This window comes from Trichophyton rubrum (genome assembly GCF_000151425.1).
Source record: "Trichophyton rubrum CBS 118892 genomic scaffold supercont2.6, whole genome shotgun sequence".
NCBI classification, from domain to species: Eukaryota; Fungi; Ascomycota; class Eurotiomycetes; order Onygenales; family Arthrodermataceae; genus Trichophyton; species Trichophyton rubrum.
In genome coordinates this window covers 1257187-1271153 of record NW_003456423.1, presented here as the reverse complement: position 1 = coordinate 1271153, position 13967 = coordinate 1257187, and the positions used below count along the sequence as shown (strand labels likewise).

At 47.2% G+C, this 13967-nt stretch overlaps 10 protein-coding genes across 11 annotated transcripts; 6 read left to right on the top strand and 4 right to left on the bottom strand.

The window, feature by feature from the left end:
- Nucleotides 1-75: 75 nt before the first annotated feature.
- Nucleotides 76-1863, top strand: TERG_05881 (uncharacterized protein; the record flags this gene model as incomplete). The annotated part of the gene is made up of 2 exons (XM_003233965.1): nt 76-511; nt 599-1863. The coding sequence occupies 2 exons, from the start codon at nt 76-78 to the stop codon at nt 1861-1863; spliced, it is 1701 nt and encodes a 566-aa protein (XP_003234013.1).
- TERG_05879 (uncharacterized protein) lies at nt 1660-4105 on the bottom strand (the record flags this gene model as incomplete). The annotated part of the gene is made up of 2 exons (XM_047748515.1): nt 1660-3020; nt 3098-4105. 2 exons carry the CDS (start codon nt 4103-4105, stop codon nt 2856-2858), a joined length of 1173 nt encoding a protein of 390 aa, XP_047604498.1. The 3' UTR covers nt 1660-2855.
- Nucleotides 4106-4646: 541 nt separating this feature from the next.
- Nucleotides 4647-5629, top strand: TERG_05878 (uncharacterized protein; the record flags this gene model as incomplete). The annotated part of the gene is made up of 2 exons (XM_003233963.1): nt 4647-4843; nt 5014-5629. 2 exons carry the CDS (start codon nt 4647-4649, stop codon nt 5627-5629), a joined length of 813 nt encoding a protein of 270 aa, XP_003234011.1.
- A 452-nt stretch (nt 5630-6081) lies between these two features.
- Nucleotides 6082-6749, bottom strand: TERG_05877 (uncharacterized protein; the record flags this gene model as incomplete). Of its 2 annotated transcripts, XM_003233962.1 has the most annotated exons (3): nt 6082-6254; nt 6396-6496; nt 6601-6749. In XM_003233962.1, 3 exons carry the CDS (start codon nt 6747-6749, stop codon nt 6082-6084), a joined length of 423 nt encoding a protein of 140 aa, XP_003234010.1. The 2 variants fall into 2 exon arrangements, with proteins under 2 accessions (XP_003234010.1, XP_047606719.1); XM_047750048.1 differs by lacking the exon at nt 6601-6749 and having other exon boundaries at nt 6396-6555.
- A 1098-nt stretch (nt 6750-7847) lies between these two features.
- Nucleotides 7848-8720, top strand: TERG_05876 (uncharacterized protein; the record flags this gene model as incomplete). Its single annotated transcript, XM_003233961.2, has 3 exons — nt 7848-7908; nt 8026-8148; nt 8223-8720. 3 exons carry the CDS (start codon nt 7848-7850, stop codon nt 8615-8617), a joined length of 579 nt encoding a protein of 192 aa, XP_003234009.1. The 3' UTR covers nt 8618-8720.
- Nucleotides 8721-8825: 105 nt separating this feature from the next.
- On the bottom strand, nt 8826-9725 carry TERG_05875 (uncharacterized protein; the record flags this gene model as incomplete). The annotated part of the gene is made up of 1 exon (XM_003233960.2): nt 8826-9725. The coding sequence occupies one exon, from the start codon at nt 9723-9725 to the stop codon at nt 8826-8828; it is 900 nt and encodes a 299-aa protein (XP_003234008.2).
- Nucleotides 9726-10183: 458 nt separating this feature from the next.
- On the top strand, nt 10184-10960 carry TERG_08878 (uncharacterized protein; the record flags this gene model as incomplete). Its single annotated transcript, XM_003233959.1, has 3 exons — nt 10184-10297; nt 10353-10443; nt 10518-10960. 3 exons carry the CDS (start codon nt 10184-10186, stop codon nt 10958-10960), a joined length of 648 nt encoding a protein of 215 aa, XP_003234007.1.
- Nucleotides 10961-11022: 62 nt separating this feature from the next.
- Nucleotides 11023-11487, top strand: TERG_05874 (uncharacterized protein; the record flags this gene model as incomplete). The annotated part of the gene is made up of 1 exon (XM_047748514.1): nt 11023-11487. The coding sequence occupies one exon, from the start codon at nt 11023-11025 to the stop codon at nt 11485-11487; it is 465 nt and encodes a 154-aa protein (XP_047604497.1).
- Nucleotides 11488-11648: 161 nt separating this feature from the next.
- TERG_12349 (uncharacterized protein) lies at nt 11649-12323 on the top strand (the record flags this gene model as incomplete). Its single annotated transcript, XM_047751316.1, has 2 exons — nt 11649-11750; nt 12024-12323. 2 exons carry the CDS (start codon nt 11649-11651, stop codon nt 12321-12323), a joined length of 402 nt encoding a protein of 133 aa, XP_047606718.1.
- A 359-nt stretch (nt 12324-12682) lies between these two features.
- On the bottom strand, nt 12683-13765 carry TERG_05873 (uncharacterized protein; the record flags this gene model as incomplete). Its single annotated transcript, XM_003233957.2, has 1 exon — nt 12683-13765. One exon carries the CDS (start codon nt 13763-13765, stop codon nt 12683-12685), a length of 1083 nt encoding a protein of 360 aa, XP_003234005.2.
- Between the last annotated feature and the right edge of the window lie 202 nt (nt 13766-13967).

Below are 13967 nucleotides of genomic sequence, written 5' to 3'. Positions count from 1 at the left end.
TATAGTTGCACAAACAAGAACCACTTGGATGAGGAGAGTAGCAGGGAAAGGCTCTTCTCCTATCTTGGGCACACGATGCTGTCGTCAGTCGATTTACAGTCGGGGGACGTCTCCCCTTTGCTGACCACGACGGCCTCAATAACCACCGCCTCCGAACCGCCTCTCCACGCCATCACGCTCTCCGTGCCCTCGACGGACGACCTGAAGACGAAACTGCTGCCTCCTGCCTCCTGTCCCGTGGCTGATGTAGACATGGACTACTCGGCTGCGGCAGACAACCCAGACTTTTTGCCTACGCACTTCAACGACCTACCCCCGGAGATACACGAGACCATCCTCGACCATATCCTTGGAGTCCGTGGCTCGACGCTTGCCTCTATCACCTCTGCAACAGTCACTACTTCGAGCTGGAGCAAGGCACTCCGACACCCTCGTAGAAAGGCCCTGTCTGACCTCGCCCTGGTCTCACGAGCATATAGAGCTCTGGTCCAGGGCAGGATCTACCGTCACAGTGAGTAGATAATAAAAATATTACGGTTTATGATCGATAAACGAGCGTGTTCATACTAATTGGCGTCCTTCTTCCTCTTCTGTACAGTCCAAGTCAAGGGTACGACGGACTGTCTGGCAGAATGTGCCAAATGGTTCGATGCACACCCTCACCTTAAACCATACGTCCGGCACATCGAAATATGGGTCCCAGTTTGGGGCGACCGACTGAGGAAATCTCATTTCTCTCCTCCCAGTCGCCGGGAGAGCGGACAGGCAAACTTTGGCGTCATCGAAACCAACACCATGGAGTCGTACATGCACGGCCTGGATGCCCTTTCCAGCAGCCGGACGAACTGCAACTTCAAGTCGGCCAGTCACAATGCTACATTACAACAGATCTTTGAGAGCGTTGCGTCTCAGTTTCCCGATGCAAAGATGATGACTCTGGAAGGCGGACACTGCAAAAAGCCCCCCATGATCAGACACTTTGAGAGCGATCCGTGGGGGGATAGCGGACTCGAGTCGTTTACTCCTCTCCCAAACATCCAGACTTTCATCATGAAAGGTGCATGGAACATCATGCGCGACTACAGCCACTGGACCAATCTGTCCACAGCCTTGCCTAACCTTCGCGAATGGCACTGCTTCTACGCCAAGTCCAAACGCGAAGCTCACATCACCATCTCAAAAGTTCTCAGGACCTTCCCACCTCAGCTGACCCGGCTCAACATCAGCCTCGACGGCTTCTGCAGTAAGACGAGCTCACGTGGATTCCTCAACCCGCAAGACGAAAAGCATCTTTGCCGACTGTTCGGCGCAATCCTCCCTCAGCTGGAATCCCTGACCTTCACCGGCAAGGTCTGCGCCAGCCTCTTCCTCTCCGGCAGAGCAGCAGTGCTCTCCTCACAGCGCAAATCAAAGCTGAAATCAGTAGACCTGGTCGTCAAGGCCTGCTGCTGGGGCCACGAATCCGACGATGGCTCCCTCATACCAACCGACATATCCGGCATCACTAACATGTCCTTCATCATCGAGTTTGAAAAACTAGTTATCGCTGCCATCCACTCGCTCGGAGCGCTACCCGCCCTCCAATACATTCGCATCCGGTTTATAGATCTCGATTCTATCTGCGGCCTCTTAAACCCGTATTTCCAGCTAGTCGGCAACACCTGCACGGGCGTATGGAGCGAGGCTATCCTTAAAACACTCGAAGAAAACAGGCCAGAGGCGCAGTTCGCAGAGCTGAATAATGGTATCCTTGAAGATTACGGCATCAACTCGCGAACAGGCACGCGATCATATCCCCGAAGCAGACCTCTTAGCATCAAAACGAGCTGCTACCGCATTATCGCCGACAAGTCGAAGCCTTGACCCATCCATCGCCCCCTTATCACCACCCATCTTCGCCATGGCCAGCCTACTTCCTCCTTTTACGGTCGCGACCCATGGCTCAACATCATCCTAGTCATCACCATCTCGTTCAAGCGTTACCCGAAGCTTACTTCAATATTTTACACAGACTACTTTTTTTTTTATTACTAAAAATCTACTTCCTTTCCTCCCTTTCATGGCTAGATCGTGGAGAAAAGTCGACATCTTCGAAAACATCCCCTTCCCCTTCACCCATCCTTTCCTTACCACACTGATTTAGGGAAATAAACATCTGTTGAATCACCCCCTTTTCTGCTATTTGGCCTGTATTGCATGGTGTCAGGAGAACTGGGCGCGGAAAGAACACACAAAAAGGTTTAATTAAGGCAATTAGCGGAAGTGAGAGAGTTGAAAGTGGAACCACCAAAGAAAAGGCCTCCTGGCCTGACCTTTTTTTTTTTTTTTTTTTTAAATGACAGGATCTTTGCTTCTTCCAAGGTTCCAATATTTGTTTGTCACGCATGGCAATGGCGTCTTGAGTTGTAAGCCTGCCGGACCTGCCCCGTCTGTCTGTTTACTAACTGCCTATTACTTTCTCCTTTTAAGGCTCATGGGATCATTGTCTTTCTTCTGTCTCTGTCTCTGTCTCTTTGTCCTTATCTTATTTGTTTGAGATACGTCTGTAGCCAGATTTAATAATATTTTCTGATCCTCAAAAGAGTTCACTGACTTGAAGATATAGTATTATTGTAAAAGATCAATATTATTTCAAAAGCTACGTATCTTTCTTCACCGCGGCAGGGCTCCGATTGTTAGCCTTGCCCTTTCCTGTCAGAGGAAGGCCCTTGATATCCGAAATAATAATACCCAGAATCCAGATATTTATCACGAAAAATGCAAGGGATGAGAGATATAGCCCTGGAACAAAGGTTGAAACTCCAAGGAACTCAAGCTGGAAACCTTGATGAAGCCAGAGTGCCTAGTAGAGGTGACTAGTCAGTAATCCCTGCTTTACATGACGATATCTCGACATAAGAGTGTGTACTCACCTGTGCGCCTGCCCACAGAGCGGCAACAGTAATTCCGAAAAGCGGTTGTTTGATGAGAGAGGAATAGGGAAGATATAGCGGTAAAAACACAAGGTACCAGAGGAAATACTACATATGAATCAGCAACCACTTTGGAAATCCACATACCCGAGCCTACATCGTTGACGAAAAAGACACGGACATACCTGGCTTGTACAGACTTTGTTGAAGGTGACAAATGCAAATGTTTGGCACAACATGCTTCCAGCAAGTTCCCTCTTGGCCAACGCGAGCGGTATAAGGATAGCTGAAAGACCTAATTGAGGTAGAAAAGCGAGAGATTCAAAGTTATTCCCGGGAATGCCTTGGGAGATCTCAGATGAAGAAAGGTAGAGTAGCATATTGTAAGGGGAGAAGTTGTGGCGATGGTCGACGCGAGTGACATGGTGGAAGTAGGTATGTTGCAAGAAAGGAGCTCCGTAAAGCATATACATGGCTACATTCAGCCCTGCAAACACAACAAGGGAAGTCAAGCCAAGGATTATACGCTGAGGCATTAGAAGTCGACAGACGTAGTCGGTCAAATTGCTGAGAGTAAACCCTTTCGACCCGTTGAATGCGTCGTTTCCCTCGTCTTCCAAAAACCAGATAATGGACGGACCATATATGAAAGGGTATATTTTGAAATGTACGCCGAAACCCAAAAGGACGCCAGCTAGTATAGTTCGTTTCTCTAGAACGGCCCAGAGTAGCGCCATGATCGTAACGCATAGAAAACCCTCTGAGCTCCCTCGGGTGCTAATAGTAGCAACCATGGGATTCAGCAGCCAGATGCTTGAAAATTTAAGAGCCCGCTGCATATCCATTCGTTGATGGGAGCGGAGAACATGCAGAATCAGCCATCCCGCAATGATATCAGAGACAGCAAACAAAGCTTTGCCAAAGGAGAACCAGACTTGCTGGCCACCGAGGCCGGTCCATGTGGTCGGTAGAAGAATCCATGCAAGTAATGGCGTGTATCTGTAAGTTGCTCTATCATACGGCGACTGGCCTTCCGAGACAAATTTGGCGGCATCAGTGAAAACATAGTAGTCGATGTCAGTATATTTCATGGGTGAATGAGAGTCCTGATAGAGGCCGTAAAACAAGAGAACAACCCGGAGTAATATCGCGGCCCCGAACACGAGATAAGGAGAACTAAAAAAACACGCCATTATGGAGCGTTTGGGGTGGTAGAAAATCCTTCTTTGGCTGTCCTGGGTCCAGGATTATGCAGCTGTGGATTTCGTCTAAATGGTATGGCCTGCTGCTTTTGTGGAAAACATGAACATCTGGCCCCTTTTGGCCAATTCGGGAGCCGACCAAGCAACGGGCCAACTGCTGGGTCCGAACGAATGTCTGTTGCTGAGCTATAACGAAGGCAAAGAAGAAAAGCCACGGCCCCTTTTGATACCGCGAGATATCATCAAGCAGGCCGAAAGCGAAGTCGACGTGTAGATTGCTGGGTTGTTGTTGACCCCGGATAAAACTTCCGCGGCTATGGCGGGGCGCTAGGACATTCTGCAAGGACGGTAGCATTTTATTGGATAAACCTTATTACTAAAATTTAATTCATTATAATTTTAGCGGCTGTTCCTTACTAATACTGCTTATCCTTATCGCGAGCTTTGACTTGCTGATAAACATCGAGTTGAGGCAAGATAAAAGAGACAAAGCTGGAGGGACAGAAGGACTTAGCTGACACTTAGCAATTACATGGCTGGCAACAAGCGAGCGTGGAACGGCAACGTTATAGCAAGCCATTCAGACATAGAAAATATGGATACCTCACCTGACGTATCTTCTATCCAGTCTATCTTTACTGAGTTCCGCAATGAGCTTGATGAGCATCATGATAGAAGGGAACGTGTTGTGAAAGCATCCAGAGATATCACAGCTTTAAGCAAGAAGATGTGAGTCTATAGAAACTGTCTCTGAGCTATAGTGCACCCTTTCACACTATTGTTTACTATCTTACAACCAATGCTAATGATCGCCTTTTAGAATATTTTCCTTGCAAAGGTAGCGTCTCTCTACTGCTCTCGGCACCCATAGACTCCACTGATCACCTTTTCCACCTTAGAGTTCGCACTGTGAATGCACCAATCCCTCCCAAAATTGCAAAGGAAACGGACGACCGTATAAAACAAATACAAGAGCTCTTCAAGTCCATTGAAGCAGATGTGTCTGGCGCCAACGCGTTCAGGTACCATCAAATCACATGGGGAATCCAAGAGTACATCGAAGCCATATCATTCTACCGGTACCTCGAGAAGAAACAACTCATCACCTTGGAAGAGGTTTTACAGACACTACCAGCTGGTATTAAAGTCACAGAAGCGGACTTTGTGCTTGGACTTTACGATTTGACTGGTGAAATGATGCGATTCGCTATCACTACGATGGCTACTGGCCGAACAGCAAGTATAAAGGAAGAAGATAAGACCCAGCAGTCTGAGGGCCCCATGGGTGGAGATGCTGTGCTTTCCGACCTACGTCAGCTCCGGGCAATGTTTGAACAACTCAATGTCCCTCGTGGATTGAATGGATGGAAGGAAGTAGACAAGAAGACAGAGGTTATGCAAGCCAGTGTCGAAAAGGTGGAGCGAGCAGTGTATGGGCTGTTAATACGAGGAACAGAGCGGCCTTCCGGGTGGGTGCTGGACTTGAGCAGCGCTGCTGCGGTTGAGTCGCAATGAGGATTTACTCTCGCATGAAAGCGGAAAGATACATGGTAGTAAGACGGTTATGGAGGCGCTCGGAACTATGGTGTAACATACAAGGGAAGGCTATGCTCCAAGAGTGCTAGCTTGTACTGCGATATTCCTTAATGAGTTTGAACATGGAGAAGTTCAATTTCTTCCATAATTTATCTCGATCGCATGCTAACTACTATCACCATGGCCATGCTTAAGTTAGGACGTGTCTGCCGGAATGGCATTCGCAGAAATGGTAACAAGAAACAGCTAGGCAATTTAATGACCCGTCCGATTCTGAAGCTCTTCATTTCACTCCACAGAGCACATAGACATTAGCACCGATGGCCATCAGAGTGAATGAGCACATGCTTAACACAAGATTGAATAACAGAGCCAGCAGACGTAGGATATTGCATCAGGGGGTCAAACACAATAGCATAGCTTGAGAGGGCTTAATCCTTAATAGGGTTCTCCTCCTCAGTTAGGACCCCAGCCTTAACCAATTCTTCAGGTGTTGGTCGGTGTAGGATCTTTTGCTCAAGCGAGTCAGCACGCATGTGCTTTTCGAGTTCGCGGGCAGGGCCTTGGAGAGCCGGAGCAGCATTGGAAGCAGGAAGGATGTTTCCTATTAGATTGAACAGCGGATGAGGTTGGCATTTTTCAACACACGAACCATATGCATCATCACAATCCACCCCAAGGGGAAAGAAGAAAATGGAAAGAAAAAGGAGGTATTGATGACCAAAAAATTAAAAAGGCCACATACGTTCAACGAGAGTATCACGGTCAGCTCTCTTCTCCAGGCCTCTTTTCAGCGAATCGGCGGCCTGCTGGCGTGCGAGTTCCTGCTGGGCTGCTTGGAGAGAGCTGTATTCAACGTCAAAACATGAGCTTCTTTTTCGCGCTTCTTCGTGTATCTCTCTCATGAAGTTGGGAAAGTAGGATAGTAGGTCCTCAATGCAGGCACATACGGAGCTACTTTGGTATCAAGTAGTATATGTCTATTCTTAAGGTCTTGTGCATCCGGGCGGCACTGGAGGGACTTCGCCAACGAGTCACGGCGTTCGCTGATAGGGGAGGTGGGAACCTCAACTGTCGAGTTTGTAGGAGCGTCAGACATGGCGGAAAACTCGGTGGTATCTGTCTTTTGAACGAGCGGGGTGTGCTAAACTATCGATGTAGCTATATGTGACTTGTAGGTTGTGAGGAGACGTGTGTAGGGGATGTTAGCTGCGAGGAGGAGTTCAAAGTTGGCAGGACGCCGTTCGGTTGCCTGGCGGAGAGGAGGAAGAAAGTGACGTTGGCCCTGGTACCCTCGCCGCGAAGACCAGCCACGGGGCGGCTCAAGATACCTAGCGTCAGGTATCTTCTCTAGCAAATATGTACGGCCAGGTACTTCTGACCGTTGTACCTCGAAGCTGTGACCGTTGGCCAAACACACGACGTCGACTCGTGGCGAGGTCACGCCCCCGCTTGGGTCACCTGACCAATGGTTGGCCGAGCAACAGCAATAACACTAAAAGTGACTTCTATCAAGCCGACCCCAATATCCAAGACAGATGTGTATTATTCGACAGGTACCTCGAGAGATTGAACGGTACTTTTGACCGTCTCCGCTTACAGGCAATATATAGATAAATGTCCGGATTGGTATCTCATTCCCTCTTTCTCCAGATTTGAGATTTTTGAACGGGAATGCCCCGCAAGTGTTTTCCCCTAGCCTATTATACTAGACCTTATCCTGTTGGGCTGGCATCAATACTTTTTTTATTTCTCTTGTCATATCGCTTCTGAATTCTACCTTCTTTTTCCTAAAGGGTAATGGATTAGGCTTTAAGTCCAGATGCGAGCGGCAAAGCTGTGAATGGACCGTACAGTAGAGATATGGACCAACCAAAACCCTCCATTTCGCTGATTACCTATATTTCATTCATAGGCTGCGCGATATTCACAGTAATGTGTGTATCGACAAGTACTTGTTGCATCTTCCTGCATAACCCCCTACCCGTCTGCTGGGGTGCCTGTGACATGAACCAATTGGTCGATGTAAAAGCACTGCTGCCTAGAATACGCTGCAAAGCCTGCAGCAACGGATAGGTATAATGACTCACGGAATTTCATCTTTCCACAATATTTATACCCCCGGGAATGTGATTTGACCCCTTATTCTCTCTCGCATTCCATACTATCAGGATTTTACATTTAGACGAACGACAGAATGCATCAGCTTCGGTTAAATGATGCTGCCATTTCTTTGCACCGGGTGCTGTCGGCACACGGTGTGAAGTTTGGGATATTTGGTGGATACGCGGTGGCAGCCCTGGGAGGGTCATGAGAAAGTAAAGACGTCGACTGTCTTGCTTGTGTGAATAAAGATCAAATTCTGAATATATTAGACGGCAAATCGGGGTTTGTTGCGGTTCCCCAATCCAGACGGGATTATGTAGCTTTCCTCTGGTCTGATAAGCCAAACCGAGAGAGAGCGGTTCTCATCGAAATCTTTTGCGAGGGCTTTCCTGGTAAGCCTCCCCGTGATATCACTCGTCACTCGTATAAGTGTCCTTTCCAAATCCGTATTAATTTACTTTGATAGGCGCAACTTTCAATATGTCAAATGTGGTACCAAATGTTACCCAGATAGCTGGTGAAACCCAAGGATCGGGCGCTACTTCATTTTTGGACCCAGTTTACCTGTTCAAAGGGAAACTCAGAGCTGCTGCAACCCGCAGTAAGTTCCATGACTCTGCCGACCTACGATGGCTGGAAACATACGCTTTGTCGACACTTCAAGCGAATAAGTCTCAGTTCAGCAGCCTCTATGTAGGGCTTGCTTTGAAACGCTACCCCGAGCTTCACCACTGCTTCGAGCGTATTGGTTTGGATATTGATGCTGCCACTAACGCTGCAGCTGCTTACGATTTGCACCACCTACCACCACCGCAACCAGGTGACGTCCAGAATGGCTTGCTTGCTACCGGAAACACATAAAATTAACATCGTGAGAACTTAGTTATCCTGCTTTATAAGAGAGATTAGCTGTTTTCTAAGAGATTGAGTTGTGTTTCGGGACCTTTTTTTCTTTACACAGCGGAAAAATATTTAAGAAAAAAAAAAAAAAAAAAAAATCAGCTAGTAATTAAAGTAGCCAACACATAGGATAAATGATCTTCGTCTTGAGTGACAAGTACCGCAAACTTCAGACCTCGATGACCTTTCCTATATCAAAGATATTGTGCTTGCCTTTGCTATGGTCCTTTAAACCAAAATATTTTGCCATGATACCTCCTGAGCTTTTAGGACGTAGGCTGCTCTGTCCCGGAAGTACGTAGCCTCGCTGGTTGCTCACAAGCCTTACCTGCCCGCGGATAGATTCTGAAGAATGATGGGTGTGACCATATATCCAACAATGCACATGATCAAGACACGACTTCTGCGAAGTATCCAAAAGATCTGTCCCAAAAGCAGAACTCCATGGATTTCCCTCATCTGAGGGTTTAGATGTTCCCCTGGTTGAAGGAGCATGGTGTGTAATGACAACAATCTTTCGCTTCGGCCCAGGCCCTGTATTTCTCAGTGAGCTGATCTCCTCCACCAACCACTTCAAATCTGCAGCATGCTCTGAGTTGTGATTGGCAACAGTCCACTCCTGGATACGGCGGAAGTCGTTAATTTTGTGGGCAACAATCTGCTCCGACTCAGGTGGTACGTGTGAATGCAGAGTACAACCCAGAATAGTGATATTATCGATATCAGCCCTTTTCCGATTCAATATGATCAATCTGCCGTTCATATGCGGTTCTTCTTGGAGTTGGTCCGCTAGACGCAGACCTTCCCGGCGAGAGACTCCAAAAAATTCATGGTTACCCAAGACAAGATAGACGGCCTTGAAGTTCTCGCATTGGGTGCATAAAAACTCGCGATAAGCGTTATAATCTGCAAGACGGCCAATATCGCCTGCCAGGATCAGCCGGGGAGCTCGTGGTTCAATATGGAAGTCTGAATATTGTTGACCGACTTCGAGGTGCAAGTCTGACATTACTTGAAACGCAGTGGAGTTTCGAGGCTGCCATGGTAGAGTAAGCTTGGAGAGAGTCATCGGGATAGATTCGTCACGTCCTCTGGGATATCAAAATGGCTGCGGGCAACAATAGACGACAATTATATTACTCCACACCCTGAGTTTAGTAGTTAGGGAAGCAAAGAAGTCAGGAATACGAACCCATAGCTGGGGGCACTGTAATTATTTGTTAGAAAGAGACGTTGAGTATTATTTCGTTAGCTATTGTCTCGTTAGAGGTTGAAGTGAGACCCCCAAACCAATAATAGCCATTAACTTTCTAACTAGTTAGTTATTTAACTAGTTATAAGCTTGGCAGGCAGCAGCTGGCTGGGGCCTGAGTTGAGCCTCCACCACCTTCGGCTCCTTTCCAACTGTTCTACCACCTATCTACTCTTGACCGCACGCACCGGGATTTACAACCTTCACTGACACGGACCGGGATTTTGAACCCAGCGACAAATCTAACTCGATACTGGCCCTTGTACTTTGCTAAAATGGAGTTTTCTGTCATGCAGTTGTTACTTGAACTGCTACAAAGGGCAGGAATATCGGTCTGCATTGTTGGTGAGCTTGCTCTTAACTACTACAACGCACCGCGTATTGTTCATGTAAGTAAGCCCTTTATATACCTGTGTGCTTCCTCTTTCTCTAATCCGGCGACAGGACCTTGAACTTTGTGTGCGTGAAGATGACCTTACGACTGCCGCGTCCATATTCCAGTCAACAGAATACTGGATATCGCCCCAGAAACCGAGTATAATATCTACACGGAATACAAGAAAGGGTTCCCGCGATTTCGCTCTCGCTCAGAACCAAAATTCTATATAGTTTTGTTTACCGATCGGTACTATCGTCTGAGTCCCCTGGAACAGAATATCATATCTCCAGAGGAGCACTATGAGTTTCAGGGAACATACAGCAAAGAACTCCTCGACACTGTACCGGCACATCAGATAGCAACCCTACCGCTACCACGATTTGCGCCACTATTTAGAGGACTCTGCACCATATACATCGAGACAAGGGAGGTTACAGCTGCAATAGCTGCAGAAATGCTTGTTGACGGAATGGATATTGATGAACACTGGTGTCATAGGCACTTCGATCCTTCTCACCAAGCAGTGCTTAACTTTGCATTGAATCTTGTCAGAGGGAAAGCTTCCAGAATTGCTGATTTCTCGATGAATGAAGTGACATGCTTCATCGTTGATAAGCATGAACTTCAAAATCTCAGAGGGGTACCGGGATTCTCACGATCTACGGTGGACTGAATATTGACTCTGCACTATTGACCGGACTCCCTAATGGGACACCTTGAGTCAAATATACCAATATGGAGGATATCAGGTTCTTGGTAAATATAAGGGCTAGAGTGTGTTGTTCAGACGATTCCCAAAGCCCTTATATTATAGTCATAAATATACCACCTACAATTCTTCAAGAACTTGACACTATCTACCCTGATAAAGGCCCAAAAATAACTGCCAACCTACAAGACAAAATCCTTATTATCGAAGCTATAATTACAAAAGCCCATGAAATCGCCGCTCGACGCCTGAAGGTGTATATTGATCAAGATATTATGAAGATGGGCCTAGAGTTTGAAGTTCTTAACTCGGGAGAAGCACGAACAACGAGTGGAACGTTTGTGAAAGAACCAGATACTCGTTTCACGCTACTAGATCACGACTGGCCGATCCTAGTGATAGAGGCTGGAGTATTCGAATCTGATACCAAATTAAAGATGGATGCTAGAGGATGGTTAGAGCCGCACGATCGGAAACAAAAGTTACTATAACGATAAAAATTAATCGGCATTCCCCCCAAATCGATTTTAAAAAATGGGAACACTCCACGTCAATACAAAAGAGAACCACTCGTTCCTCGCACCAGCCAGCAGAAGTGACAGAAACCGTCCACGCCAGATATTCCAATGGCATCGCCGATATTACAGGCGACATGACCATACCATTCGAAAAGATAGTCGGAAGGAAACCCCGCAATGCTAACGAGCACGACATTGTTATCACAAAAGCAACCTTTGAATCTGTGTCGAAGATGGTATGGTTGGGCCAGAAATTTCTGTAGCAATGAATGTCACTGTTGATTCCTACGTATTTTGTCATTATCCAATGTCTCGCACAACACTCGCTCTTCTGAACTATAAATCGATATAGTAATTTGACATGATTTAAGAGAACGTATTTATGTTACACCTCATGAAAATCATCTTTAATGTTATTTTGATGAGACTCTAAATGGATCAAGCCCAAAAATAATTAAATGAATGAACGGCTGCATTGATACTATCACTGCGAACAATACTACTCTTAGGAAAATCACTGGTTTATCGGCTCATCATTTGAGAATCAAGGGAACCATCGACAGGCTTCTCATAAAGCACATGTCTCACCACAAACCCCGTCCAACGCACGCCTAAATTCACACGAGTCTCCGCCACCCAACGATAAAGTGACAGTGGGAACGGGTAAAAGAATGAGGGTAAATCGTATCAACTGCGATACTGGTGTAGGTGTACGCCCACCTCCAATCTCTGGGCTTGCTTCCAAAAACTATTATTTTTCGATCAAGAAAATACCCTTCGAAAATCATGACATGAGTTTCGAAGAATGAAAAACAGTGCATGTCGGGGTTCGCTCAGTCACCACAGCAGATCCGCCACTCTTGAGATGAAGACAGCCCAGACTTAGGAAATCTCGATCCGAGGCGAACAGAGGACCAGAAGATAACTTTTCGTTCAAGGAATGAGATGAGTTAGAACCTCAACCCATTGCAATCAGCCGGTATATCGACATGGACGATTGTAAAAAGCCTTTCGAAAGACGTGCGCATTCCTGCAGGTTTCATCCTTCCATATTTAACCATATTCCTCGGGTGAAGAAAGGTTGGCGGGTTCTGAGAAAGAAAAGCGTGATACCAGCTCCCAGCATCTAGATATCAATATAGAAGCAAACGGGAGCATGGCGTCTTGTTCAAGGAACCCAGAGCTTTCCACGCCCACGTGCGGCTCCCCTAAAACCTCCACCGCGAGGTCCACCACGGCGATTTCCGTTTCCTCGGGGGTTCGGATTGGATGAGCTGCGGTTTGCTGGCGTTGGAGACGGATTGCCATTGGGGGACGTGTTTTGCTTGGTCATTCCGATGCTACGGCTAAACGAGTCCGGGTCAATTGGAGCCGAGGGTACCTCCAGCGGAGTAGTTTCAGCGGCAGTTGAAGGAGCTCTGGGCCGTCCAGCACTAGTGGAATTGTTGTTAGCCACTTTATTGCCGCGTCCTGGTGTATTCTTGACGGGAGTCCGCGTTGGTGTCTGCTGTCCAGCTTTTCCTTGCTTTCGTGGCACGAAAACTAGAACATCCTCATCACTCTCATCCTCGTACGATAGCAAAGGCTTTGCTTCGGTCAGATTTTGATTCGGATTCTCCTTCTGGTTCTTTTCCATATATTTGCAATGATTTTTGAATTCCTTTTCCTCGTAGATGATGGACGTGCGGAGTTGCGCTATATTCTTCACAATAATACCGAACTTCTGGGCCCAAACCTGGGTCTCTCTGTCATTTGTGACGAGGATGCAGCTAGATTGGGGGGCTGATATAGCAGGGAGGGCATGCAGCCGCCATAGGACAGCGTTCAAGAGTTGTTTCAAGACGTTGGGGACGGCAGGAGCAACGTATTTTACGCTAGTACTAGAATCCTCATTATTGATAGCTGTTTCACCGTTAACTGCATCATTTTCCAGTTGACGGGATGAGCACTCAGGGCTCGCACGAGAACCACCAGACGTAGGTGATGCAGGGCCGCTAGAAGTCCCCGCAGAGGCAGCAGAAGTGGAGCATGGTTCTTTGTCCTTTTTGAAGTTCAACTTGCTCAGAAGCATCTGCGACATGTCGTTTATTTCACGGGCGCTGGGAGCATTGGGCTGGGTGTCTCCTGCCGGGGATGTCTCTTCCTTGAGCGTATATTCAACGGTGTCATGGGCGGGAGTAGCAGGGGCTTCTTCTTTGAATTCAGGAAGAATGTATTTCTCGGCATCTCCCCAGCTTGAAAATTGTTCCATAGGCCCTTGAAGAGTTACCTTCTCAGCTGAAATGTTATGTTTCCCGGACGTAACACGATCGAGGAAGCGGACGGCCTCGCGCGCATTGATACCACTCTGGGAGCCACCTTTCTTTAGAATATGAAGACGCTCAAGGGCTATGTAGTGTTAGTGAGAAGAATTTAAAGCAACCAAGACGATGGTCGCCGAGCTGCAGCACATA